Here is a 21296-nt window from a genome sequence, read left to right on the forward strand (position 1 = left end):
TTTGTCACTGCTATAAATGTAAGAGAAGGGCTTTCCAGTACAGTTTAAAGGTTTATAAATGTTTATAAATGTATGTACACACACACACACACACACACACACACACACACACGCATACACACACACGCACACACACACACAAAACAGATACATACACATTCATAAATACATACACACACACACACACACACACAAATGAGATTTCATTTGCATCCACACAGATTTGCAGTTCACAAAACATCAGATTTTGTGCTTCAGGAATTTTGGGAGTGACATTTATCAGTGCACTGGATATTGCACATTGCTTAATGTTCTAATCACAAGCATTTCCTATGGCACATAAAACCTTTAAAACTAATAAACACTTGAACTTGTATATTATCTCTCTAACTAACATCTCTCAATGTCAGTGTTTCACAGGGGAAATGACATCACAGCCGGAGCGAGAGCTGAGCTCGGGTCAGAACCTCACTGTGGATTTGTGGGTAATCTGGACGCTGATGCAGAACCTGCACAGAACAAACACTGATGACATCAGACACTTTCTGTGGAAGCTTGTTTCCGCCACTGAATGAAAAATAAAAAAGGTAATTGTGACTTTTTATCTCAGAATTGTTTGATATAAAGTCAGAATTGTGTGATATAAAGTTGCAATTGTGAGATATAAAGCCAGAATTGTGTGATATAAAGTTGCAATTGTGAGATATAAAGCCAGAATTGTGTGATATAAAGTTGCAATTGTGAGATATAAAGCCAGAATTGTGATATAAAGTTGCAATTGTGAGATATAAAGCCAGAATTGTGTGATATAAAGCCAGAATTGTGATATAAAGTTGCAATTGTGAGATATAAAGCCAGAATTGTGTGATATAAAGCCAGAATTGTGTGATATAAAGTTGCAATTGTGTGATATAAAGTCAGAATTGTGTGATATAAAGTTGCAATTGTGAGATATAAAGTTGCAATTGTGTGATATAAAGTTGCAATTGTGAGATATAAAGTTGCAATTGTGTGATATAAAGCCAGAATTGTGTGATATAAAGTCATAATTGTGAGATAAAAAGTTGCAATTGTGAGATATAAAGTCAGAATTGTGAGATATAAAGTTGCAATTGTGTGATATAAAGCCAGAATTGTGTGATATAAAGTCAGAATTGTGAGATATAAAGTTGCAATTGTGAGATATAAAGTTGCAATTGTGAGATATAAAGTTGCAATTGTGAGATATAAAGTTGCATAAGTTGCAATTGTGAGATATAAAGTTGCAATTGTGAGATATAAAGTCAGAATTGTGTGATATAAAGTCAGAATTGTGAGATATAAAGTTTCAATTGTGAGATATAAAGTCAGAATTGTGAGATATAAAGTCAGAATTGTGAGATATAAAGTCAGAATTGTGTGATATAAAGTCAGAATTGTGAGATATAAAGTTTCAATTGTGAGATATAAAGTCAGAATTGTGAGATATAAAGTTGCAATTGTGAGATATAAAGTTGCAATTGTGAGATATAAAGTTGCAATTGTGTGATATAAAGCCAGAATTGTGTGATATAAAGTCAGAATTGTGAGATATAAAGTTGCAATTGTGAGATATAAAGTTGCAATTGTGAGATATAAAGTTGCAATTGTGAGATATAAAGTTGCATAAGTTGCAATTGTGAGATATAAAGTTGCAATTGTGAGATATAAAGTCAGAATTGTGTGATATAAAGTCAGAATTGTGAGATATAAAGTTTCAATTGTGAGATATAAAGTCAGAATTGTGAGATATAAAGTCAGAATTGTGAGATATAAAGTCAGAATTGTGTGATATAAAGTCAGAATTGTGAGATATAAAGTTTCAATTGTGAGATATAAAGTCAGAATTGTGAGATATAAAGTTGCAATTGTGAGATATAAAGTTGCAATTGTGAGATATAAAGTTGCAATTGTGAGATATAAAGTCAGAATTGTGTGATATAAAGTCAGAATTGTGAGATATAAAGTTTCAATTGTGAGATATAAAGTCAGAATTGTGAGATATAAAGTCAGAATTGTGAGATATAAAGTCAGAATTGTGTGATATAAAGTCAGAATTGTGAGATATAAAGTTTCAATTGTGAGATATAAAGTCAGAATTGTGAGATATAAAGTTGCAATTGTGAGATATAAAGTTGCAATTGTGAGATATAAAGTTGCAATTGTGAGATATAAAGTTGCATAAGTTGCAATTGTGAGATATAAAGTTGCAATTGTGAGATATAAAGTCAGAATTGTGTGATATAAAGTCAGAATTGTGAGATATAAAGTTTCAATTGTGAGATATAAAGTCAGAATTGTGAGATATAAAGTCAGAATTGTGAGATATAAAGTCAGAATTGTGTGATATAAAGTCAGAATTGTGAGATATAAAGTTTCAATTGTGAGATATAAAGTCAGAATTGTGAGATATAAAGTTTCAATTGTGAGATATAAAGTCAGAATTGTGAGATATAAAGTCAGAATTGTGAGATATAAAGTCAGAATTGTGTGATATAAAGTCAGAATTGTGAGATATAAAGTTTCAATTGTGAGATATAAAGTCAGAATTGTGAGATATAAAGTTGCAATTGTGAGATATAAAGTTGCAATTGTGAGATATAAAGTTGCAATTGTGAGATATAAAGTCAGAATTGTGAGATATAAAGTTGCAATTGTGAGATATAAAGTTGCAATTGTGAGATATAAAGTTGCAATTGTGAGATATAAAGTTGCATAAGTTGCAATTGTGAGATATAAAGTTGCAATTGTGAGATATAAAGTCAGAATTGTGTGATATAAAGTCAGAATTGTGAGATATAAAGTTTCAATTGTGAGATATAAAGTTGCAATTGTGTGATATAAAGCCAGAATTGTGTGATATAAAGTCAGAATTGTGAGATATAAAGTTGCAATTGTGAGATATAAAGTCAGAATTGTGTGATATAAAGTCAGAATTGTGAGATATAAAGTTTCAATTGTGAGATATAAAGTCAGAATTGTGAGATATAAAGTCAGAATTGTGAGATATAAAGTCAGAATTGTGTGATATAAAGTCAGAATTGTGAGATATAAAGTTTCAATTGTGAGATATAAAGTCAGAATTGTGAGATATAAAGTCAGAATTGTGAGATATAAAGTCAGAATTGTGAGATATAAAGTTTCAATTGTGAGATATAAAGTCAGAATTGTGAGATATAAAGTTGCAATTGTGAGATATAAAGTTGCAATTGTGAGATATAAAGTTGCAATTGTGAGATATAAAGTTGCATAAGTTGCAATTGTGAGATATAAAGTTGCAATTGTGAGATATAAAGTCAGAATTGTGAGATATAAAGTCAGAATTGTGAGATATAAAGTCAGAATTGTGTGATATAAAGTCAGAATTGTGAGATATAAAGTTTCAATTGTGAGATATAAAGTCAGAATTGTGAGATATAAAGTTGCAATTGTGTGATATAAAGTCAGAATTGTGAGATATAAAGTCAGAATTGTGAGATATAAAGTCAGAATTGTGAGATATAAAGTCAGAATTGTGAGATATAAAGTCAGAATTGTGAGATATAAAGTCAGAATTGCGAGATATAAAGTCAGAATTGCGAGATATAAAGTCAGAATTGTGAGAAATAAACTTGCAATTGTGAGATATAAAGTTGCAATTATCTTTTAAAATGTTTTATTCTGTGGCTGTAAATGTTTTAGTCCCACTTTACAGTAGAATATCCCAAATATATTCACAAATACATCACATTATAGAAAGCCAATGACGAATGCATTTCCTAGAGTTGTGAGGTTTACAAACCTGCCGACACACATCAACAGCCCGTGTGTAATCCCTGCACTTCAGACAGTTGAAGGCGAGGCGGAATCCTGCGGATGAGAACCCAGTGCAACAGTTGTAAAGGCAGATTATGATGTTCATGCTCTTATTTTCACAGGAATAATAAAGTCCCACCGACTGCAGGATCGACTCTGTTGCTGTACTTCCAGGCCAGTTCATATTGCAGCGCTGCATCTCGGTATCTCTGCTCGTTCTCCATCATCACACCAAGATACTCGTACGCTTTACAACACGACTGAGTGAAAAATGTGTTATTTTAAGCTGAGAAAAACCAAGCAAAAACAACTGATCATCCATTATCATATTACTAGCTCAAAATAGTTTTTTTTTTAATCTTAGACTGACTTCTTTTTTTCTTTATTTTTTTCCCCAGTTTTATAAGCACATTCTATATATATATTATATAAGTGCCATCTGAAATTTTCTTCTAGAATGATCATTTTTACCAAGCTTGTATATTTAAGTTCAATAATTTCACTTAAATGGCAATGCAAATTACCTATTAATTGTCATTTAAGTGAAATTACTGAGCTTAAATATACAAGCTTTATAAAAATATTTCAGATGGCACTTAGAGGCTTTTGCATCTGAACTCTTCATATATATATATATACACACACACACGTTATATAATATATTATTTACATTTACTTCACTTTTATTTACTATATTAATATTCCTTATTTACTATTAATTATATAGACTAACTATGCATTTTTAAAAAGTATCTCAAAACACATTTGTTCACTAAGGCCTTGATTTATTTTATTGATGAGTTTAATTTTATTATCTTATTTCTATTATGCATGAATGTATGTTTTTCTTTTCTGTGAATGCACACATGTATCTCTCTTCAGTAAAGCACTTTTGTGAACAGTTTTAAAAAAGGTGCTTTATAAATAAAGCTTACTTACATATTTACTTGTATTCTCAGGCGTAATAAACAAAAAATGTTGACATTAACATTTTGTGTGCATTTTTAAGACTCAAACAAAGAAGGTACACTGTTTACTGCAGATTTCAGCCAATCTAACATGAGCAAACACAAACCTTATTATGTCGTATGCAAATGTCCAGCAGTTTGTCCACGTGATTGTATTTTCCCATCTTTATGTACATGTCAGCCAAGAGCAGGCAGGCGTTCTCTAAGTGATCAGCATTTGCATCAGTCCAGTCCATCCGGGTGAGGCGTTTGAGGAAGTTTCTGGCTCTGGGAATCTGTTTCAGCTGAAGGAAAGCTTGAGCCATCGCGAGCAAAGATGCCTCTAACATCAGCTGCAGATCAGGAGAGCATTTCATTCAGAACACACATTAAAACACAAGTAATGGAAGTGCAACATGCCATGAGTGTGAGTGTGTGTGTGTGTGTGTGTGTGTGTGTGTGTGTGTGTGTGTGTGTGTGTGTGTGTGTGTGTGTGTGTGTGTGTGTGTGTGTGTGTGTGTGTGTGTGTGTGTGTGTGTGTGTGTGTGAGAGAGAGTGAGTGAGTGTATATTTTATATAAATGTATATATATATATACATATATATATATATATATATATATATATATATATATATATATATATAAATATATATATATATATATATATATTTTTTATATATATATATATATATATATATATATATATATATATTATTTTTTTTTATATATATATATTTTTTTTTTTCTGTTTTCATCTTAATTTTAGTTAAATTGTAAATTTTTTGTTTTTGTCATTTTTATAAGTTACTGTTTTTCTTACATTTTATAGTTTTTTATTCATTTTTATTTGAGTTTCAGTTTTAGTTAAATGATATTGAGAAATGTTGCTTTGGCAAGAACTTTTTCATATTTTATTGTATTGCTGTATTGCATTGTATTGCAGTTATCATTTATTTTATTTCAAGTAACAAAAATGCCTTTTTTATGGTTTTAGTGATCACACTTTAGATTAGGGTCCAAATCTCATTAACTTTAACTTTTGCCTCAATAAACTCCAAATTACTGCTTATTAATAGTTAGTAAGGTAGTTGTTAGTTCAGGTATTGGGTAAAATTAAGGGATGTAGAATACAGTCACGCTTTAATATGTGCTTTATAAGTACTAATAAACAGCCAATATCCTACTAATATGCATGCTAATAATCAACTAGTTAATAGTGAGAATTGGACCTTAAACTAAAGTGATACCGTTTTAGTTTTAGTTAACTATAATAATCCTGTAAGAGGTCAATGATGTACAGGAATATTTCAGGATCATGAGACTATAAAGCGAATCACATTTTAAGACGTCTCAAGAAGAAGGTTAAAGTAATCTGAAACATCGAACTATGTACAAAATACATCCATAAATATAATATGCATAAAGATCATGATTAGTCATTTCTTGAAAAAAACCAAAACAACATACATCAATGTCACTGTTTTAGTCTCCAAATGTTAAAGCCTAAATGAAAGAGTTGTTTTGTGTGCGAAACAAGCCTGATATATAACTTTAAGAGACCTAGCAGTGACTTTAGCGTCTTACGTTGCTGGTCAGCGTGTCTGTGAGCTCCTTCACGGCTCTCTCCACATGTCTGTCCTCTTTACTGTAGATCCGACAGAGGTTGGACAGCAGCCGGAGTTTGTCCTGCTCAGATTTACAGCGCGGGCGAAACATCGACAGCAGATTTTGAGCTGTGCTCAGTCTCTTCTCATTCTCTGACTCTCTGCAGGAGAAACAATCACAGGTAACAGACATGAAATCATCTGTACATCTGAAAACACAGACTTCATCGGTTCCTCTGACCTCAAGTGCTTTGGTCCTTCATCGAAAACATCCCTGTCAGGGTTCAGGCAGATCTGGACCATCAGTTCTACGGCTGGTTCTCCCCAGTCCGCGTCTCCTCGGGCCCGGTTCAGGTGCGTCAGGGCCTCGGTCACATGGTAGGTGTGCCTGAGGTCAACCATCACACAAACAGCCAATCACTCTCTTATAAAGACCACTGAGAATAAAGGCCCGTTCACACCTAGAACGATAACTATATTAGCGCACACACCAGCGGACGATATCGTTCTGTTTATTCTAAGCGCATGCTTAGATGGATTCTGATTGGCTGTCAATGTTTTTATCGTTCATCAGCTGTAACAAAAAAATAATAATCGTTCTGAAAGTGATTCCAACGATATCCGTAACGTCTGTGCCGTTATTGTTATAGCTGTGGTGTGAACTCTGCTATTCTTTATTACTGAGAAAGATTTTTAGAACTATATCTTTATCGTTCTCTTTATAGTTATCGTCCTTGGTGTGAACGGGGCTTAAGAATACTTTGAGCACACATTTAGAAATAAGTCTAGATTTAGTCTAGATTAGAAATGAAAGCACAGGCAATGAACTTTACATGAACATGAACTTTAGCAAATTACATTTTCTCTCTCTAAAAAAATTCAATGTTCGGATGAATCTCACAAAATCAGTGAAATGTATGTCATGTTTTATTATAAATAAAATAAAATAAATAATTATAAAATTATATAGCACAAGGATAAAAAAATTAGGAGAATTTTATTATATTTTTATGAACTTGACACACAAACAAGGTATATTATCTCTTTCTAAAAATTCTCAGAATGTAAAAGTCATAATTTTACCTATAAATCAAATTAAATACTGTATATATATATATATATATATATATATATATATATATATATATATATATATATATTAAATTATATAGCACAAAAAAATTAACTAAATAACAAATGACTCACAAACAAAATACAATTTTCTAAAAAATGAATAGACTGTGACAAAAACAAAGATATAAATCATATTAAGTCATTTTACCTATAAATTCAGTGGGGGGAATGAATGAAATTGGAATTAAATGAAAATTAAGCAGAAATGATTTTTTAGGACTACTACTTTTTTTGTGCAATTTTTTTGTAATTAAAAAAAGAATTGCTCAAAAATTGCTCAAAATGGTAACGATCCTTAAAAAATATTTTCAGCTTAATTTTTATTTTGAATAGTTTTTTTCTTAGTTTGATGTAAAATGGTTAAACTTCATGAGAAATAAACGTCTCTACTATCCTTAATCTTTTCAATAGACTATTGTTCACTGACCAGAAGTAAAACCCCTTGCAGTAATTAAAGCCCGGCTCTCTGACCGACAGCAGACAGAACTTTTCACACGCCTTAAAAACAGACTGGACGTCGTCTAGTTTCCCCATCCTGCGCAGAATGTGTAGAAACTTGGCCATGGCATGAAAGTTGTCTACCGTAAATGGAAACAGACATGAAATATTTGAATGTAATAATTATGTTTGAGTTATGTCAGAAACACACCTGGGTTTTGCTCCATTATACGAGCATAGATCTTGACTGCTTCCTCTTTTTGGTCCTTCCAAAATAATGTATCAGCCAACAGCTGAGGATAAAACCAAACACACAGACATACAGTCAAACCAGAAATTATTCAGACACCAGATATCATTTTTGATATATTTTTTTACTAGTGTGTGCAGGACACTATAGTTCATTTCTGTAAGTGAGGAGAGCAAAATAAACTAAACTGTGACATATTATTCACAAAAAATCCTTCATACAAGTAAAATTTATAAAAATTGGGACACTTTGAGCTGATCATGTTTTGCTGAAGTGTGTTGTCTTTAATTGCTAATGTTCTTTTCACACACAGACTGAACACAATGAAGCATTGCTTGGTGATTGGTTGAGCTAAACTGGTATTATCTAATTGTGTAGTTAAATTTAACAGCTGACAGATATTCAACATAATTCATGTGTGAGACAGTCTAACAGAAGGACGGACAAAACCAGTCAAATATCAACTGAGTTCATAACTCTGAGTTCTGCTCATATTTTATTACCATTTTTCTAAACTATAGCGATTAAACTGTGAAAATGTGAGAAATGTTGAAGGAGTCTGAATAAAATAAATACGTTTGTTTTTGCGATTTAATGGCTAAATCTCATTTGGAAACTGATACCATTGAGGCAGCGGTGTGGTTGTGGTTGAGCTGCAGGATCTTCACACACAGTTCCTCGCTATAGTCCAGTTTCTGATGATCATAGTGTAACTGAGCGAGATGAAAGATGATCTGCAGGCGGACAAAATCGAGCATGACAAAATGTGACATAATAAAACATTCCCTCCAAATCTCACGACTACATTCACTGACTGACCTCTTCATTGTCTGGGCTGTGATTTAAAGCGTCTGTAAAGTGGTGTTTGGCCATTTCCAGGTCGTGTTTGAGGGTAAACTCATGAGCCCAGTCACAACAGATGGACGATAACAACTTCCTCTCTTCCTCTAATTCCACCGGATGCTCATTTGTAACACGGCAAACTACTTTTTTCTGGATATCATGTGCCTGACAGAAGAGCAAAAAGACACTTATATTTGTTTGCACATAAAAAACCTGCCTCAACAATGCTACCACAATGCAATCCACTTGTTCTTCATGTCAGAAGTACATCAGAAACTGAACGGGCCATCAGTTTATTCTCAGGAATTGGTGCGACGCTGTAGACAGCATCACTGATTATAATGGGTTCTATCTGCTTTTGTCGCGTCGAATCGTGCCGCTCGCGTATCAACACCGGTTTAAAGGGGAAAAGAATCGCTCCGACAGAAAACACTTGCCTGAAAACATTTGTAGTCCGTTACTGACGTTATTTCTATGGCTGTGTCCAAAATCGCCTCTTATACCCCGAAATAAGGCACTGTTTGAGGGGGCATCCATTTGTAGTGGTGTCTGAAACCATAGTGGACGTTATCGAGTACACTCATTCAATCCCAGAATGCACCGCAATAACATGTGCACAACCGATGTACACTCAATGGCTAGAGAATACCCATAATGCACTGTGAGAGTCGCGTGCCGAATGAATTCCCGCGTCTGACCAGAAGATGGCGCACACACCTGAATCATCCATCCATCCATTTTCCAAACCGCTGGTCCAATGTGGGTACAGCGTAATATCACACAGGAATAAATTCTTCTTAATTGATTATTGAATTGTTTAATTATGGTTTATACTTAAGTTTTCATGACAGAGTTCAAGATAAATCTTTTCATCTTACTACTGGAGCTGCCAGTTTGCTAAGTTTCAAATAAATATTAAACAACAAGAACAAACGATTTCATTCACTTCCTCAAGTGAACTATATTAGTGGACTAATGTAGGGAATAGTGAATGAGGGTATAGGATTTCAAACATAGCCTATGATTTAGCTGCGTCACCATGCTACACATTTGCATAATGCCCGCCTACTGGCTGCTTGCACGTTTTTTTTTGCCACCACTGACCAATCAACAACAGACTGCACCAGCTGACCAATCAGAACAGACTGGGCTTTTCAGAAAGGCAAAACAGGAACTTAAACAGAGCGTTTCAGGCACAGGGTTGTAGCAGCAATGTACAGTATAAGAAATTTTTTTTTTAACTGTGAATAATGTAAATTAAAGTGAAAGTGAAAGTGACACGTGACGGTAACCCATACTTGGAATTTGACCTCTGCATTTAACCCATCCAAGTTAGTGCACACACATTAGGAGCAGAGTAGTGAGTAGTTAACACACACACACACACTGCAAACGTGGATACACACCCAGAGCAGCGGGCAGCCTTTGTGTGGCGCCCGGGGAGCGATTATGGGTTAGGTGCCTTGCTCAAGGGCAACTCAGTCATTTTCCACCGGTTCTGGAATCAAACCAGCAACCTTTGGGTTACCAGTTCAACTGGTAACCACTAGGCCATGACTAGGCCCTAACCACTAGGCCATGACTGCCCCGTATTCTAGCAGACCCCGAAAACTTGTAAATAAACATATGGGCACCAACCGTTGGATACAACTTTGAAAATACTCACAAACCTTTTGCACGACATCCAGAGTGGACTCGTTCTTGGCCCGTAGCACTTTTACTAACACTCGTAAAACTTTTACATCATTCATCATTGTAGTCAATACAGTATCTGCAAAAGCAGAGAGAAAAAAAATCAATCTGAGAACAATAGTACCTGTTTCTCGTGGCATTCAGTCATGTTTATTTGAGATGTAATTACTAGGTTGATGTTCCAAGGCCTTCTCCAGGACCTGCTGAGCTTCCTCCAATCGTTTGAGTTTAAGCAGCAGTTCGGACAGCTCAATACTCAAACAACAGTCCAGCGCATCGGTCTTCAGAGCCGTCTCATAGTAGCTCACCGCCTGAAACATGAGAAACAAACCCTTCCTTTAACTGTTCTCAAAGTAAATGTCCTCTGTAAACCTGTAGAAGCCACTTGCCTTGTGATACTCATGAGCCTTCACTAAAGCCTGGCCTATTTTCTTGGCTAATGTGTCTTCAGGAGCAATCTTCTCTACTTCTTGGTAGATCTTGACCGCTTCCTCTGGCTTTAAGAATAAGATATTTTTTTATAGTTCATTAAGATTTTGTGAGATGTTCAGTACTGAGAAGCCAAATGAAAATCCCGGAACATGAAACATATACCTGGTGAATGTTCATGAAGGCATCAGCCAGCAAGATGCTCGTATGAGGTCCTGGAAGCTGCTCACGTATTTCTCTGAAACATTTTTAGCTTAAGATGGCAAGTAAACTTCCACATGCTTTAGCAAAAACATACTTTTTTAAAGATACTAAAGAAGTTTTCTTACAGCTTTAGAGTGAAACTCGTGTCACCCATATTTCAAAAGAAATAGTTAAGAGAAATATGATTTTTTTTTTAACATTGTGACATTATTTTCATAATTATGTTTATTTTACCCCAAATTCAAATTTCTGAATATTTTTGTAAATTATCCTCAATAGTGATTCTCATTAGATTTGAATAGATATTTTTTTCTATTCAAGAAAAATATTTTTTATAACACTTTTATGAATAAAAAAAGATTTTTGTTAAGATATTTTTAATTAAACAGTAAAAATGACTGTAATCAGCATAAAACAAAAAAATAAGAGTAAAGTAAATATTTCATATTATTCATTTACAGCAGAAAAAGAAATATCACCTTTACAATATCTTATTATCATAAAAATAATTTAAATATATATATATATATATATATATATATATATATATATATATATATATATATATATATATATATATATATATATAATACAGGGCCTGACACTGTGGCTAGTGGTTTTCCAAAGTTACTAGCCACTCAGCATTTTCACTTTAATAACATGGGGAAAAACTGTCATATAGATGTTTTTAATATTATTTTTAATATTATCTTCTCATAATTTGCCATCGGGTTAATTAGGCTGCTGTCACTTTAAGACGTGATGCACGGATCCAATATACTGTAATACATGTGTTTTATTTCTCAACTGATTACGTTCACGTAAAACATAACTGACTGTGTTTACATGAATACTCGCCACGACTGGCATTTTGACATTATTTTGTGTGTATTTGACTGTTTAAGCGCAATAAGCAACATCCACACGCATCTGGCGGGTTGGAGAGTGTTAATGTCAAGCCCTTGTTTTTACTTTATTCTATTTTAAAATTTTCTCTTACGATTTTGAGAAAATGACGTGGACATGACCTGTCACTCATAAACGATGTACGTAGAGTTCTCACCTGTAACATGCAATGTAAAGCTTCTTGTTTGTTTTCCTCTCCAGGTAAATGCGAGCCATCTTCTCGCGGGCTTGGATGTAGGTTGGTTCAGTGGGCAGAATGTTTTGCAGGATGGCCACAGCGGCGTCCACATCATCTCTCCCCAAAGCCAGATCCACATTAGCCAGCATGACACGCGTCTCCTCTGGTGTCCCTTTGAAGAGCAGAATGGCGTCTTGCAGAACTTTAGCGGCCTCGTGCTGAGGGAAGAGAACGTTTCACAGCATTCTTAAGACACAGGAGAGAGCAGAAGGGGCTGATTGGTTCAAATGTTTATTTAATCATTTTTGTGTATTCCTTTAGTCAGTGTTGGGGAAAGTTACTTTGTAAAGTAATGCATTACAATATTGTGTTACACCCTTAAAAAGTAACTAGCAGCTGTGCTGCCATTCTGGATAACGAAAGAATGGGATGCAGGAGAAAAAAAGTTTAACATTGCTTTACTAATAAAAACTAAAGAAATCTATAGCCCTTATGGTGTAACTGAATCATCGAAGGTCAGAAGCAAGTATATTGGTCAACAAAATGAGATTAAATACATAAAAATGTGTGTTTTTTTTAACATATTTAGTTATTGGAAGTTTGCATAGTATTCTGATTCTGCATTTCACTGATTTATTAATTTTGAGGAATATTGAATCTTTTTTTTTTTGTGCAAGTGAGATGAGTAAATGCTCACATTTAGTCTAGAGCTACAATAACCATCATGTTCACACTCACTCTCTCTCTCTCACACACACACACACACACACACATGCCTCTGCACTTCGATTTGTCTCAATATGAGGACAAGAGAGCTGTCAGTCAATAAATGGGAAAACAATGTAATCTGCGTTACTTATTTGAAAAAGTAACTCAGATATTTTGTTGTAAATTTTAAAAGTAATGTGTTACTTTACTAGTTACTTGAAAAAGTAATCTGATTACATAACTCAAGCTACATGTAAAGAGTAACTCCCAACACTGCCTTTGGTGAAAGTGCCGACTGGACCTGTTGTCCGTTGAGTCTCAGGGCCTCTGTGAGCTCCAGGTACACAGACACCCGCTCACTGCTGGAGACTGAAGACTGCGGGCCCTCTGAGGGCCTGCGGACCCCTGCCATGTGCATTGTGATGTTCAGGCACTGAATAGCGTTCTTCAGGTCTCCAGACCTCAGCAGAGCACGAGATTTGAGCAGATTGAACTGGACTCGATCTCGAACCTGTAAAAGACAAATCACAGACATGAGCTCAAGATATAAACACACATATAGCAGAGGTCCAGTTACACTACCGTTCATAAAGAAATTCATACTTTTATCTAAATCCTTTTAAGACAAGATATTTCGCTAGGCGGCCATCTTTGAAACGCCTCTCGGGCATCCGCAAAATTTTTCAGGCTGGAACAAGCTAATGCGCATACGCAGTGGAAGTGTGCGTATGACTGTTTCTATAGAGACCAGAGCTTCTGACGGCAGCTGCACTGACGCCATGACTTTACCAATCAGTGATTGGCTCTGATTTAGAAGGCGGGACTTATTCCGCCACTATAGAGCATTGCACTTTTCCCCATTTAAAACAATAGTAGAAACGCATCTTGTGTTATTCTATAGTCTTTGCTTTTATGTAGCAAGGACACATTATATTGAAGTCAAAAGTGAAAGAAAAAAAACCTTCCATTTGAAATCTAATGGTCAGAGATAGTAATAATAGTCAGGAAAAACTAGTGGACTTCAAACAATGCATGGATGGCAATGCTTAAACAATGGCTAAAAACAAAACAACAGTGCTCGCATGAATAACCCACTACTGAGATATTTACTGATTATGATGCTTTTGCTTTATAACTTATGTATGTAAATCATTTTGATTTTTTTTTTTTTTTTGCATCTGTAATCATATGGTATATTTTCTTTATCTTTTTTAGTATTGTTATTGTTACTTTTGTTATCAGTATTGTTATTGTATTTTCTTTCTAAAAGCCTCCAGTGGACAGGTGTTGAAAATTAGCATGTGCGCTAAATCCCCCAGGCAAATGCATATGATTCGTCCAATGTAATTGTAATGTCCATGTCAAATAAAATAAAAACAAAGGGGGTAAAAAGGCTTCTCCAAATACAGTGCATTTCACACAAGAAAAAAACAATGTACTTGACTGAACAAGACGCTCCTCTTTCACCTGGAAGTTGATGCTGACTCCAGCCTCCAGGCAGCTCAGACACGAGCCGTGGTCTCCAGCCTTCAGGTGCAGTCGGGCCTGCAGAAGGTGGATCTCCGGCGCGGTCGGCTCGCTCTCCATGCACAGGTTCAGAAGCTGCTGGGCTTTCCTCTGATCGCCTACAGAGGCATTCTGGGATTGTTATCAATGTAGCGTTTATCATAACCTCAGGTGACGCATTTAAATGTTCCTCTATCTCAACACACTTGCCTAGAAGGAACTTGACGTAGGCCATATAATAACAGCTCGCTGACATGCCAGGAATGGCTTTGACGATCGTTTCTAAGATCATATTTGCATGTTTGAGCCAAAATGGTGGAGTTTGTCCAGGAATGAGGAGAAAATCCTGTGAAATCACACACAAAAATAACTAATTGACTAATTCCAGAAGTAAAATTCCTCTTTTCTTACATTTGCATTCATGCATCTGGCAGATTCCTTCATCTAAAGGGACTTACACTGCATTACATTTTTATCAGTTCTTGCATTCCCTGGTAATCAAACCCACGATCTTGATTTTGCTAATGAATTGAAATAGGATATAATACCTGCTTGGACTCCAGGTGCATGCGCACTATTCGCAGGAGGAAATTGAGGTCGAGCATCTGCAGGTATTCGACACCATAATTTAAGCCACGGAGAACAGAGAAATGAAGCTCTGCGGAGTCTTTCAGAAACTGTATCACCGTCTCCTCGTCTGCTTTCTGCTTCCTGGACAAAATGGCCTTCAGCAGAGCAACTTCCTGTTTAATCAAACATATGTTCATCACAGTTACACTACACTACTAAAGGCTTAATCAGGGTTAATTATTACACATCTAAACATTTCTTGAATACGGTCTAATGCCACTACTAAACGTGTGTAATAAGAAGAGAGTCTGTTTATAGAAATAGTTATTTTTCAGCTTTTTACCGCTACGTTTCCAAGAGACTCCTGCACTTCACAGAAGAACGCGAGCTGTTGGGCGGCTTCTTCAAGCTGATCACACATCAGCTGGCATCTGATCGTGCCTATGAAGATATAGATTTATATGTCTATACTATAGCAACATTTGGAACTTAACAGATTTTAAATGAAGCCTGTTTTAGGACTAGTAAGATTTAACAACTTCATTTAAATGACAATTAAAAACATATTCTATCAAATCCATGTTACAAAACTCTCCTTCTTATTACTGTAATAGCATAATGAAAATAATCTGCCAACACAATAAGGTCCCATTAGTTAACATTAACAATGAGCAATACATATGTTACAGTTTGTCAACAGTTAATACAAATAAAATAGTTTATTGTTAGTTCATGTCAGCTCAGTTTGACATTGCATTACAGTTTTGTACAGTGATGATAATGTTGCTGCCTGCATGTGACGATACTGTACCGACTAATGCGGATGTGCATTTGGGGTCTGTTTTCAGTGCTGCAGAGTAGCATTTATGTGCGTCTTTATTCTTGTCTTGGAGACTGAGTAGATCGCCGAGCTCACAGAGGACATCAGACGCCGCTGGAGCTCGTGACGAAACCCGACGCACAAACACAGTCAACATCTGAAGGATCTCGGTGTTGTGTCCACACTGCAGTGGGGGAGAACGATTATGGAGCTTTCCAGAGACTATACTGTAATAATCAGGACGGATATTATTATTATAATTATTATTGTTGTTTTTACTATTGGTAAATCTGTTATACTTTACAGCTACTCTCTGGTTCATAACCTTCCATTCCCTCACTTAGATACACTTACATTTGCACACACACACACATACACACAACACACAGGAATTATCAGAATTGACTTGTTGGCTGTAAGCAGAGCAGTCCAGGGGTCAGAAAGTAAAAGTCCTGCCATATGTTTATTAGTTCATATTAGTATACGCTAATTAGTTCTCCTGGCTGGAAAACTGTGCTAATTAGCAAATCCAGGTGATTGGAACAAAATACTGAGGAGGACTTTTACTTTCTGAACCTGGACTTTACACCTCTGGCTGTAAGTTTGTTTGTTTGTCCTGTTTATTTTGTATATTAGCACATGTATATAGTGCCACAATTTGTTTTTGCATAATTAATAATAAAAAAAAAATCATAATAAATAAATAAATAAATAATCAGAACGGAGAGATTAGTCTCAAGCCAGTGAAACAAGCTCCAAATCAAAAACTAATAGCTCTGAAACGACCCAAGGGCAAGAAGTATCATGGAAACAGACACTTAGGGATGCAAAAAAAACCTGTGAGGACGGTGTGTGTTCAGTGCTAAAGTGTAATAAACAAGCCTGGTCTATTAACACATTAGCACTGACAGTGTATAAGCAGACGCGAATGTTTAGTGATTATATTGAGAGTGATTCGCACCAGTCGGCTGATGGGTGCTGTGATCTCCAGATGCAGGCTGGGATTACCGGGCTCAGAGATCTCAGCTGCATTCATTAAAGCTTGAAGACGCTCTTTCACCTGAAATACACAATGGAATAACATTTGTGGGTCATAGACTAATAGCCTAAGAATGTCTGAGGTAAAAGGAAAAGGAAGCTTAAAAAAAAAAAAAAATTTTTATATGGTTTTCACATTCTTAGGGTACGTTTACACGACAGCGGTGTAATAAAAACGGAAGCGTTTCCCTTCGCGTATAGACGACAACATTGTCAAAACGATCCCCGTTGTTCACACGGATCCACAAAAATGGATAAAAACGCTCTATTCTGCTGCCAGGCCAGTAGATGGCGATGTCACTTTGAAAAGAAACTACACGCTTTTAAAGAACACGTTACACGCATGTGCATGACGTCACAGTTGTTACAAATTTGCGTTTTTGTAGTTTACACGGAGATGATAAAAAGAGTAAATGAACGGCCAAAACGCATAAAAAGTTTTCTGTTTTGTTTTGTTTTTTGTATTCATGTTGATTTACAGCATTTGATTTTTTACAGCATTTGAAGTCCTCCTGTAGTCAATCATTTTATCCCTTAAAACTCACCTTTAATCACCAAAATGACATATTTAAAAGTTTTTTCCTTGAAAAAAATGTCTTCATGTCATAAAATATCTTGATTGTAACTCGACACCCTCGCCTCATTTGGTATACACGGTTCTATGAATATGCAAATGAGCCCCGCCTCCACTCACTCACTCAGCTCACGATCACACGTTGATCTGATTGGTTACAAGGTAGTTTGTGACGTCAGAAACACCAGCGATTTCAAAGTGTGTTTTTGAGACTGTCTTTGGTTCACTGCAGTTTTAAGGAGGAAATACTCAGCAATGCTGTCGACTTATGAACTTACACATGGTTTGTCTTAAAGCACATTAAAAACACCACATAGACACATAAACAACATTTAAAAACTTGATTTCCACCACAGGGGGACTTTAAAATAAGTGCTTTCATAAGTATAGAGTGGTATAAACGATTTTAAATAGTCCATTTACACTTATAAATAAAAAGAAACAGAATTACCATCTCCATATTTCCATCCTTAGCCGCAGCGATAACAGTCATCATTTGAAGAGCTTTCAGATCATGCCCGTCTCTCTTCAGAACTCTACACATTTCAAGCAAAGTCACTGAATAACATCTAAAATGACCTATTCAAATAAAAGCTCAGAGGAACAGTGAACACACACCTCCGGGCGACGTCCTCGGTTTGATCCCAGTCACGCAGAGACATGAACACCTTCATCTTCACGACGAGCGCCGGGCTGAAGTCTGGATGAGAGACTATGATCTGATTGGCAATGTCAAGAGCGCACTGCTCATTCTGCTTCGCCATGAAGAACTCGATCTGCACGTCAAAGAAACAGTTTAGTCCCTGTAAGATTTTAAATAGATCATCCGTTTGCTTGTAAAGACAGGTTTTACTTTTCCCATGAGTCCAAATAAATTTCCCGTGTCCTGAACACCGCTGTCAAAGTAACGTATAGCCTGATGTCTGTTCTCTTCCGTGTCAGAGGTCAACACAATCCAGCCCTTGAGAATAAGCCCCTGGTAATAAAGAAAAGCAAGTTGTGGCCTTGTGTTTAGTTTCAATGCAATATTTCCAATTACGCTCTCGCAATCCCCAATATAACAATCTATAACGTTTACTTAAAGGAGAACTCCGGTCAATTTTAACATTGAGCTCATTTTTTTGTACATTTGGAGTGCTGTCAGTACAGAGAACAATGACAAGTGCACAGGTCATGTGAGTGATTCCTTCAGAGTGAACACGGGTGAATCTGACTGCAGTAGATGTGAAAGATATGAATAAAAATGATGTTATTTAAGCCAGCGCAAATACCTGTATTTACATCCTGTTTTACAAGTCCAAAGTAGTCGATTGTCGAGTTCACGCGCATTGGTTTAGTACCTATGATCACGCGCGTGAACTCGACAATCGATTACTATGGACTTCGACCGAAAACAGGATGTAAATACAGGTATGTGCGCTGGCTAAATAAATATCATTTTTATTCATATCTTTCACATCTACTGCAGTCAGATTCACTCGTGTTCACTCTGAAGGAATCACTCACATGACCTGTGCACTTGTAATGACACATCAAGGATGTTAAGAGGCTAAAAGCAGGTTTAAAACTTGCCCCATTGAAGTCAACAGGGTGCAAATTTTAAAAATAGAATAACTCGGTGTAGGCAACACCGATTTTTGTCATTGTTCTCTGTATTGACAGCACTCCAAATGTACAAAAAAATGAGCTCAATGTTAAAATTGACCGGAATTCTCCTTTAATCAGTAAAGATTTCACAGCAAAAACACGTGAACTACAAGCTAAAGGTGGACGATTTTAAACTAGACATATAGCAGAGTGTGCGCCTTGACATTTAGAGGCCTTCGCGTATACCGGTAAATCACAGTCTATGGTATAAATATGATACTTGTTTAAGATCTTTAAGTTAGTGATGCACGATATATCGGTATCGGCCGATATATATTCATTTTTTATGTTATCGTTATCGGCCCGTTAAAAACATTTGTCCGATATATTAAAGCCGATTAATAATGTATTATTTCCTCCAGCTGAGACTCTTCAGATGCGCACTGTTCAACATGATGGATTTGAATTGCTTGAATTATGATTGGAATCACTTTGAAAAGAAAAATACAGTTCAGTGCAACATGTGCAGCGCAAGTCTGTCATATCGGCTACATAAAATTATTATGAGTACATCATAATTGTGTGCTTGGGACACGGCTTTTAATGGTGAGAGAGAGTTTTGTTTTTGTAATCAGGCTCTCAAAAATTACATAAAAAACTTGGCTTCCGATTTATCGGCCAATATATCGGTTATCGGCTTTCAAATATTAAGAATTATCGGTATCAGTTCATTTCTAATTTCAGTGTCGACTCTTCACGTCCAAACATTCATTGATCGATCAGAAAGCCGTACAAACCTCTGGTGACGTATCATTGAGTTTCAGCATCCTATTGACGCATGTTCTGGCTTTGTGGTTCAGCTCCAGGATCCAGTAAAGCAGCGCTGCGTAATACAACGCTCTGTCACCGGCTGTGGATCCAGACAGCTTCAGGTCAGAGTTCAGCTCATTCACAGCTTCTCGATCTCATGTGGACACAGAAAGACACACATTATCCCTGAATCAATGTTTCATTCAGTTCAGTGTATGTCCTGAGCGGCTGGGTCAGAGTTACCAATGGTTTCGCAACGTTTGTGCGCGCACATGAGAGCTACTGTTGAGCACAGAGACAGATGTGGATGATCTTTCAGCTGGACGAGCTCTCGCAAAGCCTCTTGAATGTGACCTGCAATGTATGTGCATGAGCCTTCATCATCATTATCATCATTATCAGCAACATCACTATCAGCCATCATATAACATTATACTTTCATAATCATCAACAACTATCATATATACATAAATAAGGAAAGTAGGGAAAATGGAAACACTTAAAAATAAAGGTTCTTTATAGACCTTATTCAGAGCTGCGCCATGATGACAGGTAAGCCTCACTTTCATTCCCGTTACAAATCAAAGATGGCGCTGCTGTGAATAAGGTCTACTATCGACGGTTTCATGAAGAACCTTTAACATCCATTAAACCCTTGCATTACAAAAAAGGAGGTTCTTTAACGAGGAAAAAAAGGTTCTTTAGATTTTTAAAATGCTCTTCATACTAAGAAAAATGGTTAAATTTCAACATCAGGCGTTTTTGAGGAACTAAAACGGATCTTCTATGGTAACGTTAAGTTATCTCTCTTTTGAAACCTTTATTCAATAATACATAAATAAAGTCACACTTTAGCCTACCTTCCATCAGAGTTGCGAAAGCTTTGAAGAAACGAAGCACTGGATCATTATTATACAACGTTAAATTCTTCACAGCTGTATTTATGGCATGTCTGAAGCATTTCTCCCTCAAATAATATATAATTAACGGCTGTTGAAGCAAACATCAGTCATTATAACAGTTTACTAAATGTAGGTTTCCATTCAAATATGATAAGAAATGACCGAACATATGAAATCAAAACTTACCAAACACGTTTTATCGTTTTCTGACATATTTTTTTCACGGATAATTAAACTAATTCGAGTTATAATAACGTTAGCGGCATCAAACAGCACCTGTGATTTAAAATAACGGAAAACTTGCCGTTGCTAGACACCTGCACAGGAATAATAATCAAACAC

At 35.8% G+C, this 21296-nt stretch overlaps 1 protein-coding gene across 3 annotated transcripts; it reads right to left on the reverse strand.

The window, feature by feature from the left end:
* Positions 1 to 102: 102 nt before the first annotated feature.
* ttc21a (tetratricopeptide repeat domain 21A) lies at positions 103 to 21206 on the reverse strand. 3 transcript variants are annotated; one of them, XM_079862425.1, is made up of 29 exons: positions 21141 to 21206; positions 20913 to 21042; positions 20296 to 20406; positions 20040 to 20206; positions 18509 to 18631; positions 18274 to 18431; positions 18107 to 18191; positions 17005 to 17103; positions 16035 to 16227; positions 15567 to 15664; positions 15202 to 15396; positions 14864 to 14999; positions 14615 to 14772; positions 13449 to 13658; positions 12419 to 12657; positions 11317 to 11389; positions 11112 to 11219; positions 10892 to 11033; positions 10701 to 10801; positions 9007 to 9195; positions 8811 to 8921; positions 8149 to 8230; positions 7927 to 8077; positions 6607 to 6753; positions 6346 to 6526; positions 4889 to 5113; positions 3953 to 4073; positions 3800 to 3867; positions 103 to 509 (listed from the first exon to the last, which is right to left on the reverse strand). In XM_079862425.1, exons 1-29 carry the CDS (start codon positions 21165 to 21167, stop codon positions 432 to 434), a joined length of 3906 nt encoding a protein of 1301 aa, XP_079718551.1. In that variant the 5' UTR covers positions 21168 to 21206; the 3' UTR covers positions 103 to 431. The 3 variants fall into 3 exon arrangements, with proteins under 3 accessions (XP_079718551.1, XP_079718552.1, XP_079718553.1); XM_079862426.1 differs by having other exon boundaries at positions 14615 to 14764; positions 14856 to 14999; XM_079862427.1 differs by lacking the exons at positions 20913 to 21042; positions 21141 to 21206 and adding an exon at positions 20577 to 20626.
* Between the last annotated feature and the right edge of the window lie 90 nt (positions 21207 to 21296).

The sequence above is a fragment of the Squalius cephalus genome (assembly GCF_949319135.1).
Source record: "Squalius cephalus genome assembly, chromosome: 25".
Classification (NCBI taxonomy): domain Eukaryota; kingdom Metazoa; phylum Chordata; class Actinopteri; order Cypriniformes; family Leuciscidae; genus Squalius; species Squalius cephalus.

What these genes read in the sequence shown, in the direction of transcription:
- ttc21a (XM_079862425.1), bottom strand. Translation starts at nt 21,167, where the DNA reads ATGTCAGAAAACGATAAAACGTGTTTG. An exon ending in CAAACGTTGCGAAACCATTG is followed by an intron (nt 20,207 to 20,295) that starts GTAACTCTGACC and finishes TGTCCACATGAG; the next exon opens with ATCGAGAAGCTGTGAATGAG. An exon ending in TATTTGGACTCATGGGAAAA is followed by an intron (nt 18,432 to 18,508) that starts GTAAAACCTGTC and finishes TTTGACGTGCAG; the next exon opens with ATCGAGTTCTTCATGGCGAA.